Below are 24,231 nucleotides of genomic sequence, written 5' to 3' on the forward strand. Positions count from 1 at the left end.
TCGAGGACCTCTCCATTCATCTTCAGCTCACAGTGTATTAGGCTTGGATATATGTAGAGTAAGGGAAAATAGTTAATATCTTCTGAAAAAAAAATAGGCCCTGAGGAATATCCAATGTCTGTTTAGTCACTTCCTATTTCCTCTCACGTGATGTGACAATTCTGAGGCGCAGAGGCTGCTGGACACAGGTATGGAGTTTGTGTAACAATCACAGTGTAGCCAATGGACACCCTTATCCTCTCTGCCAGTGATGGGGTGATTTTCCGAGAGATCAGAGCTGATTTCAGTGCAACATACCACACTGCAGAGCAAGCAGCTAGCTAGTGCAACAAGACAGCTACCACCAACAATTTCTACAGAACTACCATACAGGTACATTAATTTGAGAATATATAGGTACAAGAGGTGTTAGTCCTACGTAACATAATCAAGTCCCTGTGCCGGCCTCGCATCTTTAAACAACATGACTCACTGACCACTCCTACAAAGAAAAGAAAAATCCATCAGTTCATCACTGTGATGCCAAAACTGTCTTTCCTATTCCACTTGCAGTTGGGCTCAGTAACACAGACAGAAGTTGTGACATACTGAGATGACTACACATAGCAGCGGTGGCTGACCATGTGCCACGGAGAGCCATGTGTATGCAGGTTTCCATTCCAACCCGACTCCACACCAGGTGATTTCACTGATACGTTCTTCCTCTTTGGTTGAAGGGTTGCTAATCAGAGAAATCACCTGGTGTGGAGTCTGGCTGGACCGAAAACCTGCATACACATGGCTCTCCATGGCACATGGTTAGCCACCCCTGGCATTACCTGTGGCATTACCTGTGGTGTGGGCCTTAGCCTGGCTAACCCATTGAAAAGCAACAGGCTGATATCACATTTCCAAAGCCAGGCTGCCCTCTGCCACAAAGTGAAAAAGCAGTTTTTGAGACAAGCGGATCCCAAATTCCTCATTGACTGCCTGTTGCAAACGATGAAAGGATCCAAATCTCAGACAAGGCTCAAGGAAAGAATGATGAGCTGGTTCAACTCTTTCCTCTTTCTCAAAGTCTTGAAAACTTGCCGAATCTAAAGTGAACACCAATACTTCCGGCAAGAAAAGAGTTTTATGCAACCCCGCTGCCACGTGGAGCACCACCTCAGCAGGAGGCACAAAGAGCCCGTTTTATAAGGAACGAAACCTTCGCAGTAAAATGGTACTGACACAGGAACATGTTGTGCAAGACAACCTGCCAACAATTTGTTTTGTTTTGTTTCTCTTAGATCACACTTGAGTTCAAGTAGCAGTATTTGCATTCCCTGAAATTACAACTTTCTCTCCCTGACTCCCAGCCTTCACCGTTCCCAGGATGTCACCCCTCACCCAGGGCTTCTGTAAGTCTCGTGTCTCCTTGTTTGCCCCATCCTTACGTGCTGCGGTAGGTTTTGATGATGTCTTTGATCTGCCTCCTGCAGATCGGACAGCAGGCGTTGGACATCCTCTTTAGTCTGAGGCCGCAGGTGTAACACAGACACATGTGTCCACAGGCGTAGATGACCGTGTCCACCATGTTCTCGTAGCAGATGGAGCACTCGTCGGGCCATGCCCCACGGCCCGATGGGAAGGTAGGGGACTTGGGTAGGCTGATGGGTGAACTGGGGGTTGTCCCTGGGGGGTAAATTGTCATAGTCATATAAAAAAAGGTGGGGAAAAGAGAGAATGTGACAGTCAGGTTTAAGCATGGATGTCACGTCAACCTTCATCAACTGAACAGGTGCTCACTCGTACTCAATTCACAAAATGTGTACGTTGATAGATATATACAGTAAAACTATTTTCCCTTTGTTGTTTTATTTTTTCCCCCTTTTTCTCCCCAATTGTACTCGGCCAATTGCCCCACTCTTCCAAGCTGAGCGGTCCCAGCCGCTCCACCCCCTCTGCCAATCCGGGGTTGGGGGTGGGGGGCTGCAGACTACCACATGCCTCCTCCAACACATGTGGAGTCACCAGCCGCTTCTTTTCACCTGACAGTGAGGAGTTTCACCAGGGGGACGTAGCGCGTGGGAGGATCACACTATTCCCCCCAGTTCCCCCTCCCCATCGAACAGGCGCCCCGACTGGCCAGAGGAGGCACTAGTACAGCAACCAGGACACATACCCACATCCGTAGGGTAGGGACGCTCGACCAAGCCGGGGGTAACACAGGGATTCAAACTGGCTACGTCACTCAGACCTATTTTTCCCTTTTAAAGGGCAAAAACACCAGTGGAGTGAAGACACATGTCGTTTGGCTGTATCCTTCGCCAACAGTGTGTACAATAGTAAGAATGATGAATGTCTCAGTTCAAACCGGTATGCTGAAAGGCATATCATCACTAGCAGTTTACGTGGCCAACATGTGCCTCTCGCAGCACGTTCAAACACACATCATTTGAACGGGACCCATTGTCAGTTTACGTAATGGAGTTGTGTTACATAATTGCACGTGCCAAACATGAAATTTCCTTGTCCACATCCAGCTGTGGCAGCAGCTGGATGAGACCTAACAAAAAGGCCAGCCTGTGTTCCTAACAACCACAGGCTTACATCTGCTCCCCTTCCCCCTGCAAGTCCTAATCACACTCCTGTGGCGTGAGTGATTCCCTGCGATTGTGACAAGCTAGCGGGGCATCTTGCTGTACCTACCCCCTGTGGAGCTGCAGGGGGCAGCAGTGCACAGCCCTCCGTTCAGCACCGTGTCGGAGACGCCGCTGCCCAGGGCGGTGGAGGTGTGAGGGGAGGAGGAGGGCGAGCTGGGGCTGGATGGGGCCCTCGGTTCTGCCAGATGGGTCGAACCTGTTGGGTGCAGAGGCATGGATAGTAATAGGTTTAGGTTGATATGACCCAAACTACTCGTTTACAGGGTAAACCATTACTACCCTGTATGTTCACTGATTACTGACACATATCACACACTATATATATATATATATATATATATATATATATACATATATATATTATGTGACTCTGCTTTGTCTTATTTATTATTATTTCTTATCCAAAGGAGTTGAATCGAGTGTAACTGGACTTGGTATATATCCGTGAAGACGTTTCGCCCCTCATCCAAGAGGCTTCCTCAGTTCGTGCCTTTCTGACTAGACCAAGCTAGTCTGCCTCTTGGATGAGAGGCGAAACGTCTTCACGGATATATACCAAGTCAAGTTGCTCTTGATTCAACTCCTTTGGATAACCATGACCTGGATGAATGAGAACATTCACAGACATTATTATTTCTTATTTTGTCTCAGTGATATTGCTGAAGACATTTTTATCATGTTTCCTTTTCTTTGCATTCCGACTCCCTTCTGTCCCATCGTATCGCTGTTCTCTTATCTTTGAAGGTTCTTCTCATTTTCCACAGTACTGTTCTGCTTCTTTACCTGTTGTCTTTCGGCTCTCAGCGAGAGAGAGAGAGAGAGAGAGAGAGCCGTCACGTCAGGTGTAAAACACAGTCATCAGTCAGGGAGAGCTCTTCCCTTTATGCTGATTTGTGAAAATAGCTGATTCAGGTTCTCTGTATGCGAGAGCATGTTTTAGCTTTTAGAAGACTGGAGATGTGTTTTAGAAGATGGTTGATGAGTTTAGGAAGACTGGAGATGTGTTTTAGGAGACTGAATATGTGTTTAAGAAGACGGGTGGTGTGTTTAAGAAGACTGGTGATGTCTTTTAGAGGACTGGTGATGTGTTTTAGAGGACTGGAGATGTGTTGTAGAGGACTGGAGATGTGTTGTAGAAGACTGGAGATGTGTTGTAGAAGACTGGAGATGTGTTGTAGAAGACTGGAGATGTGTTGTAGAAGACTGGAGATGTGTTGTAGAAGACTGGTGGTGTATTTTAGAAGACTGGTGATGTCTTTTAGAGGACTGGTGATGTGTTTTAGAGGACTGGTGATGTGTTTTAGAGGACTGGTGATGTGTTTTAGAGGACTGGAGATGTGTTGTAGAAGACTGGAGATGTGTTGTAGAAGACTGGAGATGTGTTGTAGAAGACTGGAGATGTGTTGTAGAAGACTGGAGATGTGTTGTAGAAGACTGGTGGTGTATTTTAGAAGACTGGTGATGTGTTTTAGAGGACTGGTGATGTGTTTTAGAGGACTGGTGATGTGTTTTAGAGGACTGGAGATGTGTTGTAGAAGACTGGAGATGTGTTGTAGAAGACTGGAGATGTGTTGTAGAAGACTGGAGATGTGTTGTAGAAGACTGGAGATGTGTTGTAGAAGACTGGAGATGTGTTGTAGAAGACTGGAGATGTGTTGTAGAAGACTGGAGATGTGTTGTAGAAGACTGAAGATGAGTTTTAGAAGACTGCTGGTGTGTTTAAGAAGACTGAAGATGTGTTGTAGAAGACTGGAGATGTGTTGTAGAAGACTGGAGATGTGTTTTAGAAGACTGGAGATGTGTTGTAGAAGACTGGAGATGTGTTGTAGAAGACTGGAGGTGTGTTTTAGAAGACTGGAGATGTGTTGTAGAAGACTGGAGATGTGTTTTAGAAGACTGGAGATGTGTTGTAGAAGACTGGAGATGTGTTTTAGAAGACTGGAGATGTGTTTTAGAAGACTGGAGATGTGTTTTAGAGGACTGGTGGTGTATTTTAGAGGACTGGTGGTGTATTTTAGAGGACTGGTGATGTGTTGTAGAAGACTGGAGATGTGTTTTAGAAGACTGGAGATGTGTTGTAGAAGACTGGAGATGTGTTTTAGAAGACTGGAGATGTGTTTTAGAAGACTGGAGATGTGTTTTAGAGGACTGGTGGTGTATTTTAGAGGACTGGTGGTGTGTTTTAGAGGACTGGTGATGTGTTTTAGAGGACTGGTGGTGTGTTTTAGAGGACTGGTGATGTGTTTTAGAGGACTGGTGGTGTGTTTTAGAAGACTGGAGATGTGTTTTAGAAGACTGGAGATGTGTTGTAGAAGACTGGAGATGTGTTTTAGAAGACTGGAGATGTGTTTTAGAGGACTGGTGGTGTATTTTAGAGGACTGGTGGTGTGTTTTAGAGGACTGGTGATGTGTTTTAGGGGACTGGAGATGTGTTTTAGAGGACTGGTGGTGTGTTTTAGAGGACTGGTGGTGTGTTTTAGAGGACTGGTGATGTGTTTTAGAGGACTGGAGCTATGTTTAAGAAGACAGGCGATGTGTTTAAAAGTCTCAGTGATGCAGGACTGCCCCAGTCAGTCACATCACTGGTGTTGAATGTCTTGACCTGGTAAATGTTTTTGGGTTGTACTAGAAAAACGGTGAGTAAATATAATGTAGACCTGGTGACAGGAGAAAAGCCCCTTGTCAGAGAATGAGGGATGTATTTTAATGCCCCGTTTCTTGGAATTAAATGTGGGACAGCCAGGATGGATGAATCTCTAATCGAAGAAGGTCATTCAGGCAAGGATGGAGGTTTATTCATGACTACTCGCACGGAGAAACAAATCAAGTTTGTTATATTCTCTAGGAGTTTTAATTGATTTATGATGTTGTGTTTTGCTTAATATCTGGTGAGAGGATGACCAATTTGTTTCTCTTCCATATGAACACAATTGTTAATGTAACTAATTACGTAATTAATTAATTAATTAAACTCGATCGTTAATTCAATGAGATAAACTGTTTGCCTTGCTGTGTTTCTGTGACTGTGGTGCGTGTAGGTGTGTGTGTGTGACTATGTGTGTGTGTGTAGGTGTGTGTGTGTGACTATGTGTGTGTGTAGGTGTGTGTGTAGGTATGTGTGTGTGTGTAGGTATGTGTGTGACTGAATGTGTGTAAGTGTGTGTGTAGGTATGTGTGTGACTGAATGTGTGTAAGTGTGTGACTGTGGTGTGTGTGTATGTGTGTGTGTGGGACTGTGGTGTGTGTGTGTGTGTTAGTTTGTGCGCGTGTGGTGTGTGTAGGTGTGCATGTGACTGTATGTGTGTGTGTGTGTGTGTGTGTGTGTGTGTGTGTGGTGCACCCCAGCCAGAATGCTGGTGCTGGTGCTGGTGCTGGTGCTGGTGGGGATCCTGAAAGAGCGTCTCGGTGTTTTCAGACCTCCTCTGTTCATGTTTGTAACGCTCGACAAAACGGCGAAGCGTGTCAGACACGTGCCGTTGTTGCACACTCGGACATCTTTAAATTGCTGCACGGGGTGACCGTCATCGCTATTCACTGCCTAATTAACATGCAAATTAGCTGTCTTCCAGAGGAGCTCGCGATCGTTCACAAAGAATTTCCACGAAGCCCTCGGATGCGTCTCACCGTAAACGAGCTCACTTCAGTGGTCCCGCCTCCCACTCGCCGTGGGAAAATAGCACACAAACAACCGCACATCGGACGCCGGGCGGGCGGGCGGGCGGGCATGGCGCGCCTTGACCCTTGAACCCGCCTTATTTCAGGATGAGGAAACAGATGCTGCGGCGCGCTCCACCGACGGCTGGGCTTTACGGCGCGTCTGCCTTCTTGGCCAGTTGGCAGGGAGAATGTGAAGTATGAGTCACCTGACGTGACCTCATCACCACCAACACCGACCGATGACGTCACGCTGACAGCTCTACGCCGTTAAAGCGTGCCGGATTGCCCCCCCTTCCCCCCATTTTCCATCTGCCCCCCCAGCCGGTGTGATGGATGCCCATGGCAGAGGTCGGCCATGGTTTTGTTTATATGGACCAGCCAGCAGCGGGGGATGTCTGGCGTGTCTAGGGTAGCCCCCCCCCCCACCGGACCGCCGTATCCTGCCCTGAAGCCCTAATGGCATTTAAATGCACCCAATAACCACGTGACACCAACTACAATCTCCAAATGTCTGTGTAAAAAATGTAAAAAACGAAAATAATGCTGCACTTTCTTTCTCATATTCTAGTTACAAGTCCTGCAACCCATACGACCACATGGGTCGTTTGCCCTCTAATACGACCCACAGGAGCGTTTCCTAAATTAGCGCCCCCTACCGGTGGCAGGAGATATGCCGCAGATCATTTTGGCCTCTGTGCATTGTGGGTCTTTAGCACAATTTGAGAACAATAGAATATGTAGTTAACATTACATCCCAATAGTAATGATTGGTGCTGGAAGCCCCTTTCATGGCGTGACCTTAAAGAAAAAAATCTGTTATTTTTTTACAAGCTGGGTCTTGTTTTCATAGTTTGTACCCTCATGCATATCAGGTACAAGATCACCTTACTCACCAGCTCCATTGTGGCCGACACTGGTGTTGGATTTCCCATAAGACACTTTGGTGAAGCTGAGTACAGTGGAGCTCCTGTATATCCAAGATCTCCGAATGAAGCTGGTCAGTAAAATGATATCATACCTGATTTGCACAATAGCAAAAAGCTATGAAATAAGACCCGGGGGTGTAAAAAGAATGAGAGTATCCTTTAATGTGCCCCCTGCGAGTTCCCTCTCTGTTCTTACAGCCACAGCCTGCCACAGCAATGCTGACAAATCTGCCAGAACTTGGAGAGTCCAACATTTTGCTTTTAAATGATGAGCCGTGTCTTTCTTCCCTGGCTGAACATTAGTTATAGTTATTTTATAGTTATTTTATAGGGCTCAGGCCAGGCTGACTCCTACAGCATCTCGGTGCAATGTTCACCCTGACGACTCTGAAGTGTTCTATATAAAGGTGTGTGTTGTGCTTTAGGAGAAAGGTTAAGCCTCACGACTTTTAATGTTTGCATGCCAGTGGTTACCCTGGTGATCCCGAGCGCTTGCTAGTCTCGGCGTGCATGATTTCCAGCTGCCCAGTATAACATGATTGTAACATGATTATAACATGATATAACATGACTACAACACGATGTAACATGGATACAACATGACTACAACATGATGTAACACGATTATAACATGATGTAACATGATTACAACATGATGTAACATGACTACAACATGATGTAACATGACTACAACATGATGTAACATGATGTAACACGATTATAACATGATGTAACATGACTACAACATGATGTAACATGACTACAACATGATGTAACATGATGTAACACGATTATAACATGATGTAACATGATTACAACATGATGTAACATGATATATGATATAACATGATGTAGCATGATTATAACATGACGCGACATGTTACCATGATGTAACATGACGTAACACGATTTTAACATGATGTAACATGATTACAACATGATGTAACATGATATATGATTATAACATGATGTAACATGATTATAACATGACGTGACATGTTACCATGATGTAAAATGACGTAACACGATTTTAACATGATGTAACACGATTACAACATGATGTAACATGATATATGATTTTAACATGATGTAACATGATTATCACATGATTAAACATGATTATAACATGTTTAGAACATGATATAACATAATTGTAACATGGTGTAACATGATGTAGCATGTTTATAACTTGACGTAACATGCTAACATGATGTAACATGATTGTAACATGATTGTAACATGGTGTAACATCCTAACACGATGTAATATGATGTCATATGATTATAACATGATTTTAACATGACGTAATATGCTAACATGATGTAACATTATCATAACATGGTGTAACAGAATGTAATATAATTATAACATGATATTACATGATGTAACATGATTATAACATGATGTAACATGATTATAACATGATTATAACAAGCTGTAACATGCTTATAACACGGTTTTAACATGACGTAACATGCTAACATTATGTAACATGATGTAGTATGATTATAACATGATTATAACAAGATGTAACATGATTATAACATGACGTAACATGACGTGGCATGTGAGGAATCCAGCACACTTTACAGCTCAGTGGCTGTCCAGTATTTAAGTGACTCCATGTGGAATTGTGGTAATTAATGTAGAAAAAGTAAGAGATGTTTAACTAATATTAACCCGATGTTAACCCATAACATTGTGCTAATCTGTGAAGGCGAGGCAGCACAAAGCCCATCAAGTTTACAAAAAACCCACCTTATTCAAAGTCTATGCCTTCAGAAAGTCCCCGTCATAATGTTTTGTTTTGTTTTTTTAACTTATTTGTTTTGGTGCTGTTGGGTCCGTAGTGATACAAAAGTGCTGGGACACAGATGACCACTTTTCACTCTGCCATCACAGGGTGGTTGCCTGGATGCTTTAAAATGTTATTCAATCTTTATTTAGACAGGTAATATTGAGACATTGTCAAGAAAACAGCAGCAATACAGCACACACACACACACACACACGCACACACACGCACACAGGACACACACACAGGACATTCAATACGGAGACGAGACATAACATTAACGATAGCAGTGATATGTGTAAAATTGCCAAAATGGTCGTCAGATATTTCAAATACAATGGGTGGTCAGCAGAGAAGGGTACGGTAACAGTTCTGCTGGAGACGACCGAGGGTTTGATGGCGCAGAACGAGCCGAAGAAAGGCAGAAAGCGAGGCTGGTTAGTTTTCTTCTTCTTCTTCTTCTTCTATTTCTTATTTTAGGTTCACAGTTGGTCTGCAAGCGTGACCGCGAGCACTGGCATGAGCGCATCCCTCGTGGACCTGAAGCCTGGTTCTCTCCATGCCCCTCCCTCATTCCTCCTTCCCTCTGCCCTGTGTGTGTGTGTGTGTTAATCCCCGAGGCAGGCGGCTCCCCTCCATGCGGGACAGCTGAGCGGGGATCCGTGAAGCCCGGCCCTGATCCCGCCTGTTCATCACCAGATTAACCGGACCCGTGTGAACAGCTGTGAGGCACACTCCAGCCCTGCTTCTATCTCTGGCGCACATTTCTCCCCCTCCCCTTTTTTTCCTAGCCATGCATCCATCACTTCATCCACCCATCCATCAGTCAATCAATCCATCCACACCATTGAACGAGGGCGCCCACTACAAGGGGGTCACCTCTAAAAAACCATCTGCAGTGGAATGTATGCAGAACATCTGACACTAGGGCTGTGTGTGTGTGTGTGTGTGTGTGTGTGTGTGTGTGTGTGTGTGTGTGTGTGTGTGTGTGTGTGTGTGTGTGTGTGTGTGTGTGTGTGGACATAGTATCCTAAGAGCAGGAGTGGAAGACCCGGTTCCTGGACGGGCTTCAGATGTGAGAAGACGGGTTTTGGCCTCTAGAATAAAACATCAGGAATCAGGAACAAGATATTTGTCACTTCCTCTCATGTACGGCACACACGAAAGAACCGAATTCAGGCTCCCCCCCAGCCCACAGCGGTGCAACACAAAAGACAAAAACACATACAGGAGAACCAACGCCAGCCAGGATGACTGTGGGAACCACCGGTCTGGGCTAGCGGTTAGCTTAGCCTGCCCCGCTTCCGCCTCCTGTCAGACCGCCCCGGATGTTTCCCCCTCACGCGCAGCTCCAGGCAGGGCCGTGGTCTCTGGCCCCATCGGACGCAGCAGACCGGGCTCCCCCGGCCGATCCAACGCCAGCTCTCCCAGCCACACACCCTCGACACACCTCCCCCGCACTCCGCACGATAACACAAACCCAGACGCGGACGAAAACACCGCACAGTCGACGCTACGGCCTCCAGACCGCCTCGGTGTTTCCTCCCGGGCAGGGCCGTGGGCTAGCAGTTAGCTTAGCCTGTCCCGGCTGCCTCCTCCTCGAGCCCACAGGACGCAGCGGGCCGAGCTCTCTCCGCCGATCCAGCGCCACCTCTCCTAGCCAAGCGAAACCGACGATCAAAATGAAAACCTTCACACGATGACACAAACTTGGGCGCAGAGGCGGACGTGGACAGAGACACTGTGACGGGACAGAGACACTGCATAATCGGCCCTGGGTCAGGCCGCCGCAAACGTGAGTCACCTTCCCACTTCGACTACGACTATGAGGGGCGATGGAAGATCTCCATAGACCTCATGAATCAATTGTTACTATGGGCATATTTGTGCGTACACACCCATGGGATTTTTTAGCCCTCAAGAGCGTCTGACAGGTAGCGACAAAGCATGATCTTGCAATGAGCAATCACCCAGGCCTGCGAAGACATCGGCGTTGGCCAATCGGTGTCTAAATTCAGGGGTGACCCGGGTTCTACAGTTGTCTCCGAGACAAACTTCAGGGCCAAAAAAATCCCATGGGGGTGTACGCACAAATTTGCCCATAGTAACGATTGATACATGAGACCCCGGGTGTTCGTATCCAGACCACGTGTTTACACACTGACACAATGGGGCAGATGACGGAAGAACAAAGACGACAGAAGACCCCCGCTAACGATAATCGTTTGTTTTCTTGGTGAAACACCAACTTCAAGATCTCTTATAGAAACTGTTCAAATTTGTTCAAAACCAATACCTGCATGATAAAAGCTATCTTTCAGGGGTTGTTGTGGGCTCAGGCTAGTGAGTGAAGAGCAGAATCCATGGGGGTTGGGGTTAAAGGTCATCCCTTGGGAGGCTGCATGAAATGTTAAGAGTTTGTCTTTTACGTATATCTTGATTTTATTAGGTGTGTGTGTGTGTAGACGTTTGGATTTAAACAGAATATATGCATGAGTAGGAGAGTTTCAGTGACAGATACGAGCAGACAAGCAGGCTGATAAATAGATATATTCATCTATTTATGCATGTATACGCACAAACATGCATGTATAAGTACCCACATACATATATACTGGCAGACAAAATGGATCTGCATTGGTGCATGATGGTGTCATTTGCTGCTCTTGTGGGAAGATGGCGGCGCGAGTTCACGTTTGCGGCGGCCTCACCCAGTACCGTCCATGCAGTGTTTTTGTCCACGTCTGCATTTAAGTTTGTCTTCATTTGATGGCTGGGAGAGCTGGCGCTGGATCGGCTGGGACAGCTTTGTCTGCTGCGTCCTGTGGGCCCAGGGACCACAGCCCTGCCTGGAGCTGCGCCCGAGGGCGGTCTGACAGGACGCAGAAGTGGGGCAGGCTAGGCTAACTGCTAGCCTATGCAGACCACCAGTTCTGATGACACAGAGGGCGGTCTGGCGGAGGCCTCGCCTAGCCTTGACTGTGTTTTTAGTGTTGTCGTGTGGAGTGCGGGGAGGTGTGTCAAAGGTGTCTGGCTGGGAGAGCTGGTGTTGGATCGGCTGAGGGAGCCTGGTCTACTGCATCCTATGGGCCCAAGGACCACGCTCCTGACCAGAGCTGCACCCAAAGGGGAAACACCGAGGGCGGTCTGACAGGGCGCAGAAGCGGGGTAGGCTATGCCAGCTGCTAGCCCATGCAGACCAGCACTTCCGACACTCATCCTGGCTGGCGTTTGTTCTCCTGGACAGCGATTGTTTTTGGACACTTAGTCGTGACTCAGTCACTGATGGCGGCTGCTGTGTGTTGGCCAGACACATGCAATATGCAAAGGTAGAAAGGGAGGAATAAGCTAGGCAGGGTTACAGAATGAAGAAAGGCAAAAAAGCAACAGACTAATGTTTAATGGAAAGCAGTGGAGCATAAAATGTGAAAGGTGAGGAGAAAAGAGAGGAGGTCATGAGAGGAGACGTAGGAAGAGGAGATACGAGCTGAATAGCAGCTGCTGTGTGTGTGTATGGGAATGTGGGGGTGTATCAGGAGTCTGGACCACTTTATTTGTCGTTTCATTTGAAATGAAACCAAAGGCCGTTTCCCCCAGCCCACAGCAGTGCAACACGAAGACAAAAACACACATCCCAGGGTCTGCTGCCGCGGTGGTGTAGCGGTCTAAGCGTCGGCTTTGTGTCGATGCAGTTGCCCACTGGGAACTGGGGTTCACGCCCCGGTCTCGTCAGATCCGACTATGGCCGGACCCGATGAAGCAGCAATAATTGGCACTGCTGTCTTCGGGAGGGGGGCGGAGTCGGCTTGTGTTCGTCACATGGATGCGTCTCTGTGTGTGTGGGAAAAAGCAGTGGTTCGGCCCGGAGTCGCCTTGTCACGGAAGTGGCGAGGCGACTCCAGGCCGAACCACTGCTTTTTCCGACACATCTCTCCGGCCGGAGAGATGCAGTTGGTGAACACATGCAGTACAAGGGTGGGCGTTTGAACTAAAATAGGGGATCGATCGGCCACTAAATTGGGAGAAAAAGGGGAAAATCAGAAATAAATAAAAAAAACCACTACAAAAACCCCAAGAACACACATACTAACACATATATCCAAAATAAAAAACAGGAAAAAAAATCACTGTCCAGGAGAGTGAACACCAGGATGACTGTCGGAACTGCCGGTCTGCATGGGCTAGCAGCTAGCTTAGCCTGCCCCGCTTCTGCATCCTGTCAGACCGCCCTCGGTGTTTCCTCTTTGGGCACAGCTCCAGGCAGGGCTGTGGTCCGTGGGCCCACAGGACGCAGCAGATCAAGCTCTCCTAGCCAATCCAGCGCCAGCTCTCCCAGCCATCAAACGAAGACAAAACTTAAACGCAGACGTGGACAAAGACACTGCATGGACGGTACTGGGTGAGGCCGCCGCAAACGTGAATTTGCACCACCATCTTCCCTGACCGGAAGCGGAAAGCATGTGTATGTGGGGATGTATGTGTATGTGTATGTGAATGTGGGGGTGAGGTAGTTCACTTGAGTGAGAATGTGCCGATATTTGAATGGCATTCATAACACAGAGAGAGAGAGGGTCACACACAAGTTGTGTATTTACAAGCTACAAGGTGTACAGTCCGTCAGATCTGCATCCCCCCCCATTCCACACCCTCGCTCTTTTAACTGGCCCACCGTGAGCTCTGTTTCCGTGTCATCGTACAGTGACGTCACTGTATTTCATGAATCGAGGAAACGTCGTGAGTCGCATTCTGCCTGTTAAATATAGTTCATGCTTCCTTCGCCGAAGAGAATGGCAGTAGTCGAGCTGCCATGAAGAGCCTAGTATGGAACAGTGGGGTTACATTATGTGCACTGATTCTGTCACTTACTGTCTCCATCAAATTCAACCACCCACATAATGTACCGTTTTTCTTCCTCAGATCTGAAACTAGGGTAGGCTCCTCTACCTAGCATAGTGATGTACACATATTACTGATAGACCTACAAGGTTATTCAGTACATAAATGCAGTTTCTGTGATAGTCGTTATCAATGAGACTTAGAGTAAGGGACAAATCCAGTTCGGAGATGGATAATCTTACACTACTGCAACTATTACTATTACCACTCCTCGGGGACGTTCAGGCAAGCACTACAAAATGAGCCCACCATTCACAGGGTACCACTTTTCTATTGTTACTCTTCAGTGGTACTGCTATACAGTTTCAGTATTGTTTTCAGGTTTTGGATATTTAGGTGTCCTAATTTTTATAGTGACATCTTTGATTTCCATTGAGTATGAGACATTTTTTTTCTAAATGTGATATGTTTTTTTTTTAACCTTTACAGTAGACACCAGAGATAATCAAAACTAGCCTTTCCCACAGTGAAAGACCAATAATTCATTTGATCACATAGAAGTCAAAGTTGGACTATTTGCATGTTGATTAACTGATCCACCACCTTGTTTGCAATGGTGATGGACAGGTTGATGGGCGAGATCAGGCAGGAGTCTCCGTGGACTATGATGTTTGCGGATGACATTGTGATCTGTAGCGAGAGTAGGGTGCAGGTGGAGGAGACAGAAGGGTACCAGCAAGAGTTGAAGGGAAGGTTTACAAGATGGTTGTGAGACCAGCTATGTTATATGGTTTGGAGACAGTGGCACTGACGAAAAGTCAGGAGGTGGAGGTGGAGCTGGAGGTGGCAGAGTTGAAGATGCTAAGATTTTCATTGGGAGTAACGAAGAAGGACAGGATTAGGAACGAGTATATTAGAGGGACAGCTCAGGTTGGACGGTTCGGAGACAAAGCAAGAGAGGCAAGATTGAGATGGTTTGGACATGGTTGGAGGAGAGATGCTGGGTATATTGGGAGAAGGATGCTGAATATGAAGCTGCCAGGGAAGAGGAAAAGAGGAAGGCCAAAGAGGAGGTTTATGGATGTGGTGAGGGAGGACATGCAGGTGGCTGGTCTGACAGAGGAAGATGCAGAGGACAGGAAGAAATGGAAATAGATGATCCGCTGTGGCGACCCCTAACGGGAACAGCCAAAAGTAGAAGTAGTGTATTAACTGACCATCTGCTGCACACAGTCTCTCTGAGATATTGACAAATAAACAGCATTTGAGATATATAAAAGTCCTAGACTAAATGCTGTGTGCAGCAAGCGGCACCATTTATATTCATTTTAGATTGTCTCTGAATTTGAAAGACATAATGTCACATCATGTCACCTGCTGGCAAGTGTCCTTCCATGTACCAGGTGAGGATATCTTGCACTCTGAATCAGTTATTTGGTGGCATTGTAAGCAAGGTTGGACAGTGTGTAACCACTTTTCAAGAGAAGAAGGGGGGGGGGGAATACTTTCTAACCAAGCATGGTTTCATGCCATAATCAGAATAAATCTCCAAAGGAAGGCACCCAGGAGGCGTCCTAATCAGATGCCTGAACCACCTCAGCTGGCTCCTTCACATCAGGCCGGTCGGCAAGTGTATGAGATTTCTGGGGAAAATCTGTTCAAGGGCTCTCAACTAAACTGAGATTTATCAACCCATTTCTTACCATGACGGTGAACTCATCTATGATGCCTTTGCGTTGAAGAACTGAGCTAGCTAGATGTCCAGTAAAGTGGTATTCCTAAAGTTTCAAGTTTTTTTTAAGCAAAGTAAATTCTGACTTCCATTGGGGCCCACACAGAAAAAGATGGAAAACAGTGCAAACCATCAGTTAGAGGACACAAACTTTATCAAAGTAACTGCAATGTAAAGTTGAAGGATGCTCTAGCAGGGGGTAGTTGGCAGTTCCTAGATCGCTCCACAGATAAGGAGACGTGCCACAGATCCTTTTCCTGGTTCTCGCTACTGTTCCCGTTGATATGGGCCTGCTGAAGCTCATGGGTTTCAGTAAATGATTGTTAGAACTGCAGGCAAGTGACACAAGGTGGTCTGTTTGGCAAAGCTGTTACCCGAGCAGCTTTCAGTTTACTTTTAATGGCGCGTCGGCTGATCTCTGTGTGTAATGACACAAAACCTAGCAAACACAGCTTGGCAATAAGGGTACCACGGCCAACCCCAAAATATAGACAATTAACTAAAACAAAACGAAACATTGAAACACAACCTTTGTTGGATTAATTGCATCCTACTAGTGTGAGTAGTATTGACGTGGTGGCCATGGCTTCCATCCTGTTAAGTTAAGCAGGTCAGGCTGGACAACAGCAGTTGCTTATAACGGATTTTCATCTAACTGGCACAGACGGACATGCCAGTGTCTTATTTGGGTGTTACGACCTTACGGCCTTGCATTATTTAAACATTGGTGTAACTGATAAGAGTATACGATCAAAAAGTCAAAATGCAGGGGTAGACCATTTGATCAGTTTCAGCCTTTTGCTGGTATTCAGAGCAACCCCGAGTTTTTCAATGCTTGAACTCTATCTCGTTCTCTTTTCTTCCTTTCCATGTTTTTTTTTCTCTTCCATGTCTTGTTGAAGACATGGTTGTTCACCTTTAACCTCTTTTAACTCATCATCCCTTTTTTCCGTGCTGTCATTGCAGGAGAACCAGCACAACTTTAGAGAGGGCTAGTCCTCCACAGACAAACAAATGACATGTTGGACAACCTAAATGGTTCTGTGTCAGGAGGTCAACATCATCCCCTTGACGCAGGTACCAATAGGGGTTGAAGAAAAGTTGTCCCCTGCTCGTCAAAGCTCAGCCATACTTTGCCACATATCTAATTAGCACAAGTCTGTGTGCTTTTTTGAGTGGCGGTGTAACTGATGAGAATTCAGCCAACTATCTTCAGGCAGATCTCTGAGTTGTGCAGATTGACATGTGTAATGGTACCTTCCTGCAGAGCTGTCTCCCTCTTTTGATGGTCCCTGCAGAGGCACTGATGCCACCCATCACACCTGCCTGCTCCCTGGGAGAGGGCAATATGCTGGCCTTGGGTAAATGCTCTTTACCTATATATGGTAAAGAGCAACAGTATTTTCCTATATTTCCCCCATAGGAAAATTACGTTCACCGCACTGCGTGCAGCTCACAGCTCTCCCTCCCAGAGCTCTCTCGCTACCTTGCTTGCTTGCTTCCTGTTTTTCCCGTTTTTACCCAATTTCCCCTCGGGAATGAATAAAGTATTTCTGATTCTGATTCACTGAACTTGGTTGTGAGATTATCAGCCGTTCTTGCTCATCCTTCTGATGTATTTCCACACGGCCTTCTACCTGAGCACATCCGCTTAGCGCTGCACCGAACAAAGCACAAAACTCCTTCGCCTAAATCTCAACTCCGGCGTAGACCTACGTTTTTGGTCATGGCGTTTGCCTTAAGTTTCCTTTGGGGTAGTCATAGTTATAGTTGTGTACTGCTGGTTTCACTGGACTCAACACTTAACACATAGCGCACAACTGCAGGAAGCCAGTGAATCCAGCCGCGAATTTAAAGATTGCAGCAACGGTCTAACGGTGCCAAATTACATCTGGACCTTTGAATCGGCAGGTTTGTGACTTGCGATTGATGACAGAGCTGTACAGATTATTATTCCTGCTATCAAAAACTTCTCCAGTGGCGGTAACCACACAGTAAAGCAAGTTAGCAAAGCAATAAGGCACGTATGACACCATTTGGGACACTTATGCACTGACTACTGCGGCTGTGTGAGATGTTCTGTTGACTCACCCAGGATCCTTAGCTGAGTGACGGCCCCATGTAGACCAAAGAACATCCAGAGGGGACGGGAGTTGTCCACACACACCTGCATGCCGACATTAGTGCCATTGTGGCTGAGGATGACCTCGCCCTCCTGGTTGACCAAGAAGCCCAGGATGTCGCTGTTCTGGAGAGGGGTGGGCACCCGACACACCGCCCAGAACTCTTTCCGATCCACCAGAGCCTCTGGGTTGTAGGGCAGGTCGCTGGGCCGGAGCATTGCCGGGTCGCAGGAGGTCACGCCGTAGGACAGCGAGCCTGAGCGTGCTGGGCTGGACTTTGTAACTTTGATGAAGACGGTCTCAGCGGTGTGCAGCGGCCGGTCTGTGAAGACCAAGGTGCGCTCCTCGCGGGTGTGCTCGGCACGCACGTGCTCAGAGCGGGCCACCGTCTGCTCGTCCAAAGTTTTGATGTGGGTGCCGCGAAGCTGGTGGAAGCGGAGGTCGCTCTCCAGAGTTGAGGGCAGCAGGGAGGACTGCTGGGAGTTGAGGGAGTTTTGCGGGATGGGGCACGAGGAAGAGGAGGAGGCCGAGGCCAGATGGAGGGTGTGGCGGTGGGCATGGCTATGGGCGGGGCCTCCGTCCCCTTGCTGCAGATTAAGGTCACACAAGCTGATGGACAGGCGGGAGTCGTCGACTTCGTGGCGCAGAGAGGAGGAGCGCACTGTGGTGAAGGAGCGCGGACGCAGGCAGTCGGGGGGAACAATCTCGCTGTCTGGAGGCGGGAAAGAAGGGGGGGAAAAGGGTGGTAGGAGGGGAAAAAAAGGACAGAGGTTAAAAATAGCAGATCCACTGCTGCATTTACGTCAGGCTGCAATTTCCTTGTCAGCCAGTGACCATAAAGTGTGCAGTAAACTAAATCACAGATGACGGGATTACAGTTCGGATGAAGGCAGAATCCACAAGCTAGTCAGAGTCCAAGGCAACCGTAAAAAAAGAGATCAATTTAACTGTTTATGAGCTGTATATAATGTGGTGCACTTCTAATTACACTGCCCCACCGCAGAGGAGAGCGTCACAGGGCTCGTATAGAGACGAAGAACCCCGTTAAAGATGGCAGCTGCAATTGGTTGCTCTAATATCTGTGTGGTGCTGAATCAGCTTATTCCATATGCCACGTGCTTCATGGTACCAATCAAGGAAGAACAAATTGTTTTTTTTTTTTTTTAAAAGAAAGAAAGAAATCCAAGGGTGGGTGTGAGTGTCACGCTACACCGATCAGCCAAAACATTAAAACCACCCGAGGCCGCTGCCGTCAGGGAATACGGCTGCCCTGAAGGGGCGCACTTGGTCTGCGTGTCAGAAGTAACATCCGCATGAGTGCCAGGACCCAAGGCTTCCCAGCAGAACAATATCTTTTTTTATTGTTTATGTATCTTTTATAATTTTACATTTGTATATTTTTCTTTCATCACCTTATTTTAGTTATTTACCCCCCTTTCCCTCCCCAGTTGTACTTGGCCACCGAGCCGTCCCGGTCTCTGCTCCACCCCCTCTGCCGATCCTGGGAGGGCTGCAGACTACCACATGCCTCCTCCGATACATGTGGAGTCGCCAGCCGCTTCTTTTCACCTGACAGTCAGGAGTTTCACCAGGGGGAAGTAGCGCGTGGGAGGATCACGCTACCCCCCCCCCCGAACAGGCGCCTCCTCTGCCGACCAGAGGAGGCGCTAATGCGGCGACCAGGACACGTACCCACATCCGGCTTCCCACTCGCAGACACGGCCGATTGTGTCTGAAAGGACGCCCGACCAAGGCGGGGGCAACACGGGGATTCGAACCACCGATCCCCGTGTTGGAAGGCAGCGAAATAGACCGCTACTCTACCCGGACGCCCATCACCTTATTTTAATTGTTTTCATCATGATCCTGGTTTTATTGGCTCTAATTCTCTTCGTTTTAACTATGCTCTCGTGGCTTTCCCCTGGCACGTGTTTCCCCTTGTTCGGTGGAGCGGATCTGGCATCCGGTCCTATATCTCTATTGTATGTTGTTGCTTCACCTTGACCATGTGCATTATTTCATCCCGTTGTGTAAGGCACATTGTGACGCTGTTTAGAGAGGTGCGATATAACCAAAGTGTAATATTATTATTATAGAGCATCACTCTGCCTCCTCCCGCTTGCCTTCTTCCCAGAGTGCACCCTGGTGCCACCCCGTCCCCAGGTAAACAGACCAGGCCACCTTCTTGCATTGCTCCACGGCCCAGTTCTGATGCTCACGTGCCCATTGCAGGCACTTTCGGTGGTGGACGGGGGTCATCGTGGGCGCTCCAACCGGTCTGCAGCTACGCAGCCCCCTTTTCAGTAACGTGAGCTAGCTCTTGTGGGATCGGACCAGACAGGCTATAGCCTTCACTCCCCACGCATATCAGTGAGGGTTGGGCGCCCATGACCCTGTCGCCGGTTCACCAGTTATCCTTCACCGGACCACTTTTGGTAGGTGCTGACCACCGCGTACCGGGAAACCCCCACAAGCCCCGCTGACCCTGTCAAAGCATCACAGTTCGGCCCTTGTCAGTTATTCAGATCCTTATGCTTGCCTGTTTTTTCCTGCTTCCAACACAGCAACTTGAAGAACTGACGAGTCTCTTGCTGCCTGGTGTATGCCACCCCTTGGCAGGCGCCATTGTAGCGACATGATCCATGTTATTCTCCTACCTGTCAGTGGTTTTAATGTTTTGGCTGACCGGTCTGTGCTGCTCTTGCTACTGGTATGAAAGGAGGCGTGGCGTTTGCAGATATCTAATTATTGTAGAGACATGCGCGGGACGCAAGACTGTAGGGAGAGGCTACACACACACACACACACACACACACACAAACACACACACTACTGAGACTCCACCTGTGAGAAGGGAAAGCCTGACTAGAACTACTACCCAGATTGCCTGTACAGTCAGTCCTCCTTGCCCAGAATGATGGAGGAGGCTGAAAACGACGCCTCTAAATTCCCCCCTGCTCCCCAACTCTGACCTTACGACAGAGGTCAAATAAGTCTGCCACCCTTAACTGTTGTACCACTTGCAGTGATTCTCCTTGAAATGTCCTTATTAGTGGGCAGGGTGGTGGGATGTAGGTATGTTGCTGACAGGGGGGGGGTGCACACACACACACAACATTTTAGCTTTTTCTCACCCCCCCCACCCCCATTTCACTCGCCAATTGTACTTGGCCAATTACCACACTCCTCCGAGCTGCTCCGCCCCCTCTGCCGAGGGCCGCAGACTACCACATGCCTCCTCCGATACATGTGGAGTCGCCGGCCGCTTCTTTTCACCTGACATTGAGGAGTTTCACCTGACATTGAGGAGTTTCACCAGGGCACGTGAGAAATGGTGCCCCGACCGACCAGAGGAGGCGCTACTGCAGCGACCAGGGCACATCCGGCTTCCCACCCGCAGACACGGCCAATTGTGTCTGCAGGCACGCCCGACCAAGTCGGAGGCAACAGTGGGATTCGAACCGGCGATCCTCGTGTTGGTAGGCAATGGACTAGACCCCTGCGCTACCCAGACGCCCCTCGCTTCCTTTTCTCTACCACTGGACTCTCCACTGCCCTCCATTACATCACGGTTAGACACTGCCAAGTCGGTTCTTGCAGGATCCCTGCACATACAGAACTGACCTGCTGGACCCCTAGAGTGAGCGGGGGTCCAGGGGCTCTGTTATGCTGTGTGGGGCATTTTCCTGGCATGTTTGTGGCGTCAGTGGTGGAGAAGCTTGCGTGCACCAATTATCAAGAGCTATGCCGTCCTCACCCGAGGCGGGCGGGTCAAGGGGGAGGTTCCAGATGAAGCGCGATCCAACAAAGACCTCAACGGTGAAACCGGTGGACGACGTCTCCAGGTCACAATGGCAGTGAAGGTGGATGAAGGCTGCAGCAGAGGGTGGTCCCCAATCGTCTCGGTGCTCCCTGCCGTTGGACTCTGGCCACCCCCTGCCAAGGACCGTGTGGTGGCTGCAGGTGCATCAGCCACTCCCCGTAAAAAGCTGTCACGTGCAGGCATCCTCTCATTATGCGGCTCCAGGATCGGGCTCTACACCCACCTGAGGACCCAGAGGCACCCAGAAGGAGGACAGTCACACTTGACCCCGAGTGACCTCCGATGAGGATGAAAAAGTGGGCAAGACAGAGTGAAGTGGACTAGGTAGGCGAGTGTGTGTGGGGAGGAAAAGGATGAAAGACAGCGACTGGACACTAACTGATTGAGGACCTTCACTGGAGTGGCTCGCCCAGCCTGCTCGCCTCCGGGCCCCCTCTATCTGGCCTGACTCTGAGGGCCTGCTCCATGAGCCAGAGCCCTGACTCCTGATAAACCTCTTAGCCTCAATTACCAGAGCTCTGAGGCTACACGCTCACCAACAACTGCACGCCGCAGCGCCAAAAACAGGCTAGCAAAGCCTCTTACATGCCCATGCCCTCCGCCCCACATCTGAAAGACACAAAACCTTCGGCAAAATCCACAAAATGCCACAAAAGGCCTTTCAGCAAGCAGATGCTACTGTGACTGTTATGCAGTAAAACAGGTTATTATTTGTCATTTGTCACCCTAAAAAAGCTGTCGGTTTTTAGCTAGGTTTTTCTGTTAATCTTCATTTGGTTTAAACTTGTTTTAGTGATGGTTAGTTTAGTGCCAAGGCAACCTGGGACTATTTCATACTACGCATATATGAGGACATATGATCACTGAACAAACATGGTCGAGCGAGACCACGGGTTACACAGTACATGTGCACGCACAGACGCGTGCACACACACACACACACACACACACACACACACACACACACACACACACACACACACACACACACACACACACACACACACACATACAATGTGACAACTGGTTCCAACTTGTTAGCATGTCTACCTCAGCCAGATTACAGCCCTGTGTAATCTTGTACTGGTGCCTAAAGAGATTATGTGCAGATTGACAGGCTACTGTCACTGGATAAGTCAACCCAGGATCCATCATCCAGCTCCACGTATTACCTAAAACCATAGCCACCGAAAAACCCGGTATTTTAGATGTGTATAATAGGACTAGTGAAGATCAGCAGGGTTGCTGAATGGTAACAAAGTTCACCCTTCAACTCATCCCTGTCCCCAGATTTCTGCATTCAACAATACTGGGGTGTGGTCGGGCGTCCCTACAGACACAGTTGACCTTGTCTGCGGGTGGGAAGCCGGATGTGGGTATGTGTCCCGGTCGCTGCACTAGCGCCTCCTCCGGTCGGTTGAGGCGCCTGTTCGGGCAGGGGGAACTGGGGGGAAGAGCGTGATCCTCCCACGCGCTACGTCCCCCTGGTGAAACTCCTCACTGTCAGGTGAAGAGAAGCGGCTGGCGACTCCACATGTATCGGAGGAGGCACGTGGTAGTCTGCAGCCCTCCCCCGGATCGGCAGAGGGGGTGGGGTAATTGGCCAAGTACAATTGGGGAGAGAGAAAAAAAGGGGGGGGGGATACTGGGGTGGAGTCTGGTTGAAATGTTTTTTTTCTTGATGCCCCCCAAAACACTTGTGTTCTTTATTCAAGAAAAATGACACATAGCAACCTTGAACTAAAGCACTTTTCAACCATGAGGGTTCAAGTTTTGCTGGAAGACCTGGAATGTTAGTTTTACACGCCATGTGTGATTTCAGACAACAGCTTAAAAGGATGGGCTAATGTAAACTTCCTCATATGAATAAGACCCCCCGACACTTTATTTAAGTAGCATGTACACTACCGTTCAAAAGTTTGGGATCACCCAAACAATTTCGTGTTTTCCATGAAAAGTCACACTTATTCACCACCATATGTTGTGAAATGAATAGAAAATAGAGTCAAGACATTGACAAGGTTAGAAATAATGATTTGTATTTGAAATAAGATTTTTTTACATCAAACTTTGCTTTCGTCAAAGAATCCTCCATTTGCAGCAATTACAGCATTGCAGACCTTTGGCATTCTAGCTGTTAATTTGTTGAGGTAATCTGGAGAAATTGCACCCCACGCTTCCAGAAGCAGCTCCCACAAGTTGGATTGGTTGGATGGGCACTTCTTTGAGCAGATTGAGTTTCTGGAGCATCACATTTGTGGGGTCAATTAAACGCTCAAAATGGCCAGAAAAAGAGAACTTTCATCTGAAACTCGACAGTCTATTCTTGTTCTTAGAAATGAAGGCTATTCCATGCGAGAAATTGCTAAGAAATTGAAGATTTCCTACACCGGTGTGTACTACTCCCTTCAGAGGACAGCACAAACAGGCTCTAACAGGTACTATTTAATGAAGATGCCAGTTGGGGACCTGTGAGGCGTCTGTTTCTCAAACTAGAGACTCTAATGTACTTATCTTCTTGCTCAGTTGTGCAACGCGGCCTCCCACTTCTTTTTCTACTCTGGTTAGAGCCTGTTTGTGCTGTCCTCTGAAGGGAGTAGTACACACCGGTGTAGGAAATCTTCAATTTCTTAGCAATTTCTCGCATGGAATAGCCTTCATTTCTAAGAACAAGAATAGACTGTCGAGTTTCAGATGAAAGTTCTCTTTTTC

At 47.9% G+C, this 24,231-nt stretch overlaps 1 protein-coding gene across 1 annotated transcript in view; it reads right to left on the reverse strand.

Moving 5' to 3' along the window:
• Positions 1-1,414: 1,414 nt before the first annotated feature.
• neurl1aa (neuralized E3 ubiquitin protein ligase 1Aa) overlaps positions 1,415-24,231 on the reverse strand; it is an 82,338-nt gene continuing 59,521 nt past the window's right edge. Inside the window, exons 4-6 of the mRNA XM_056280924.1 lie at positions 17,665-18,408; positions 2,674-2,823; positions 1,415-1,656 (exon numbers count right to left, since the gene is read on the reverse strand). Of these exons, the coding sequence (XP_056136899.1) occupies positions 1,415-1,656; positions 2,674-2,823; positions 17,665-18,408 (1,136 nt within the window). The remainder of the gene's footprint in view (positions 1,657-2,673; positions 2,824-17,664; positions 18,409-24,231) is intronic.

Source organism: Lampris incognitus, chromosome 5 (genome assembly GCF_029633865.1).
Source record: "Lampris incognitus isolate fLamInc1 chromosome 5, fLamInc1.hap2, whole genome shotgun sequence".
Lineage (NCBI taxonomy): Eukaryota > Metazoa > Chordata > Actinopteri > Lampriformes > Lampridae > Lampris > Lampris incognitus.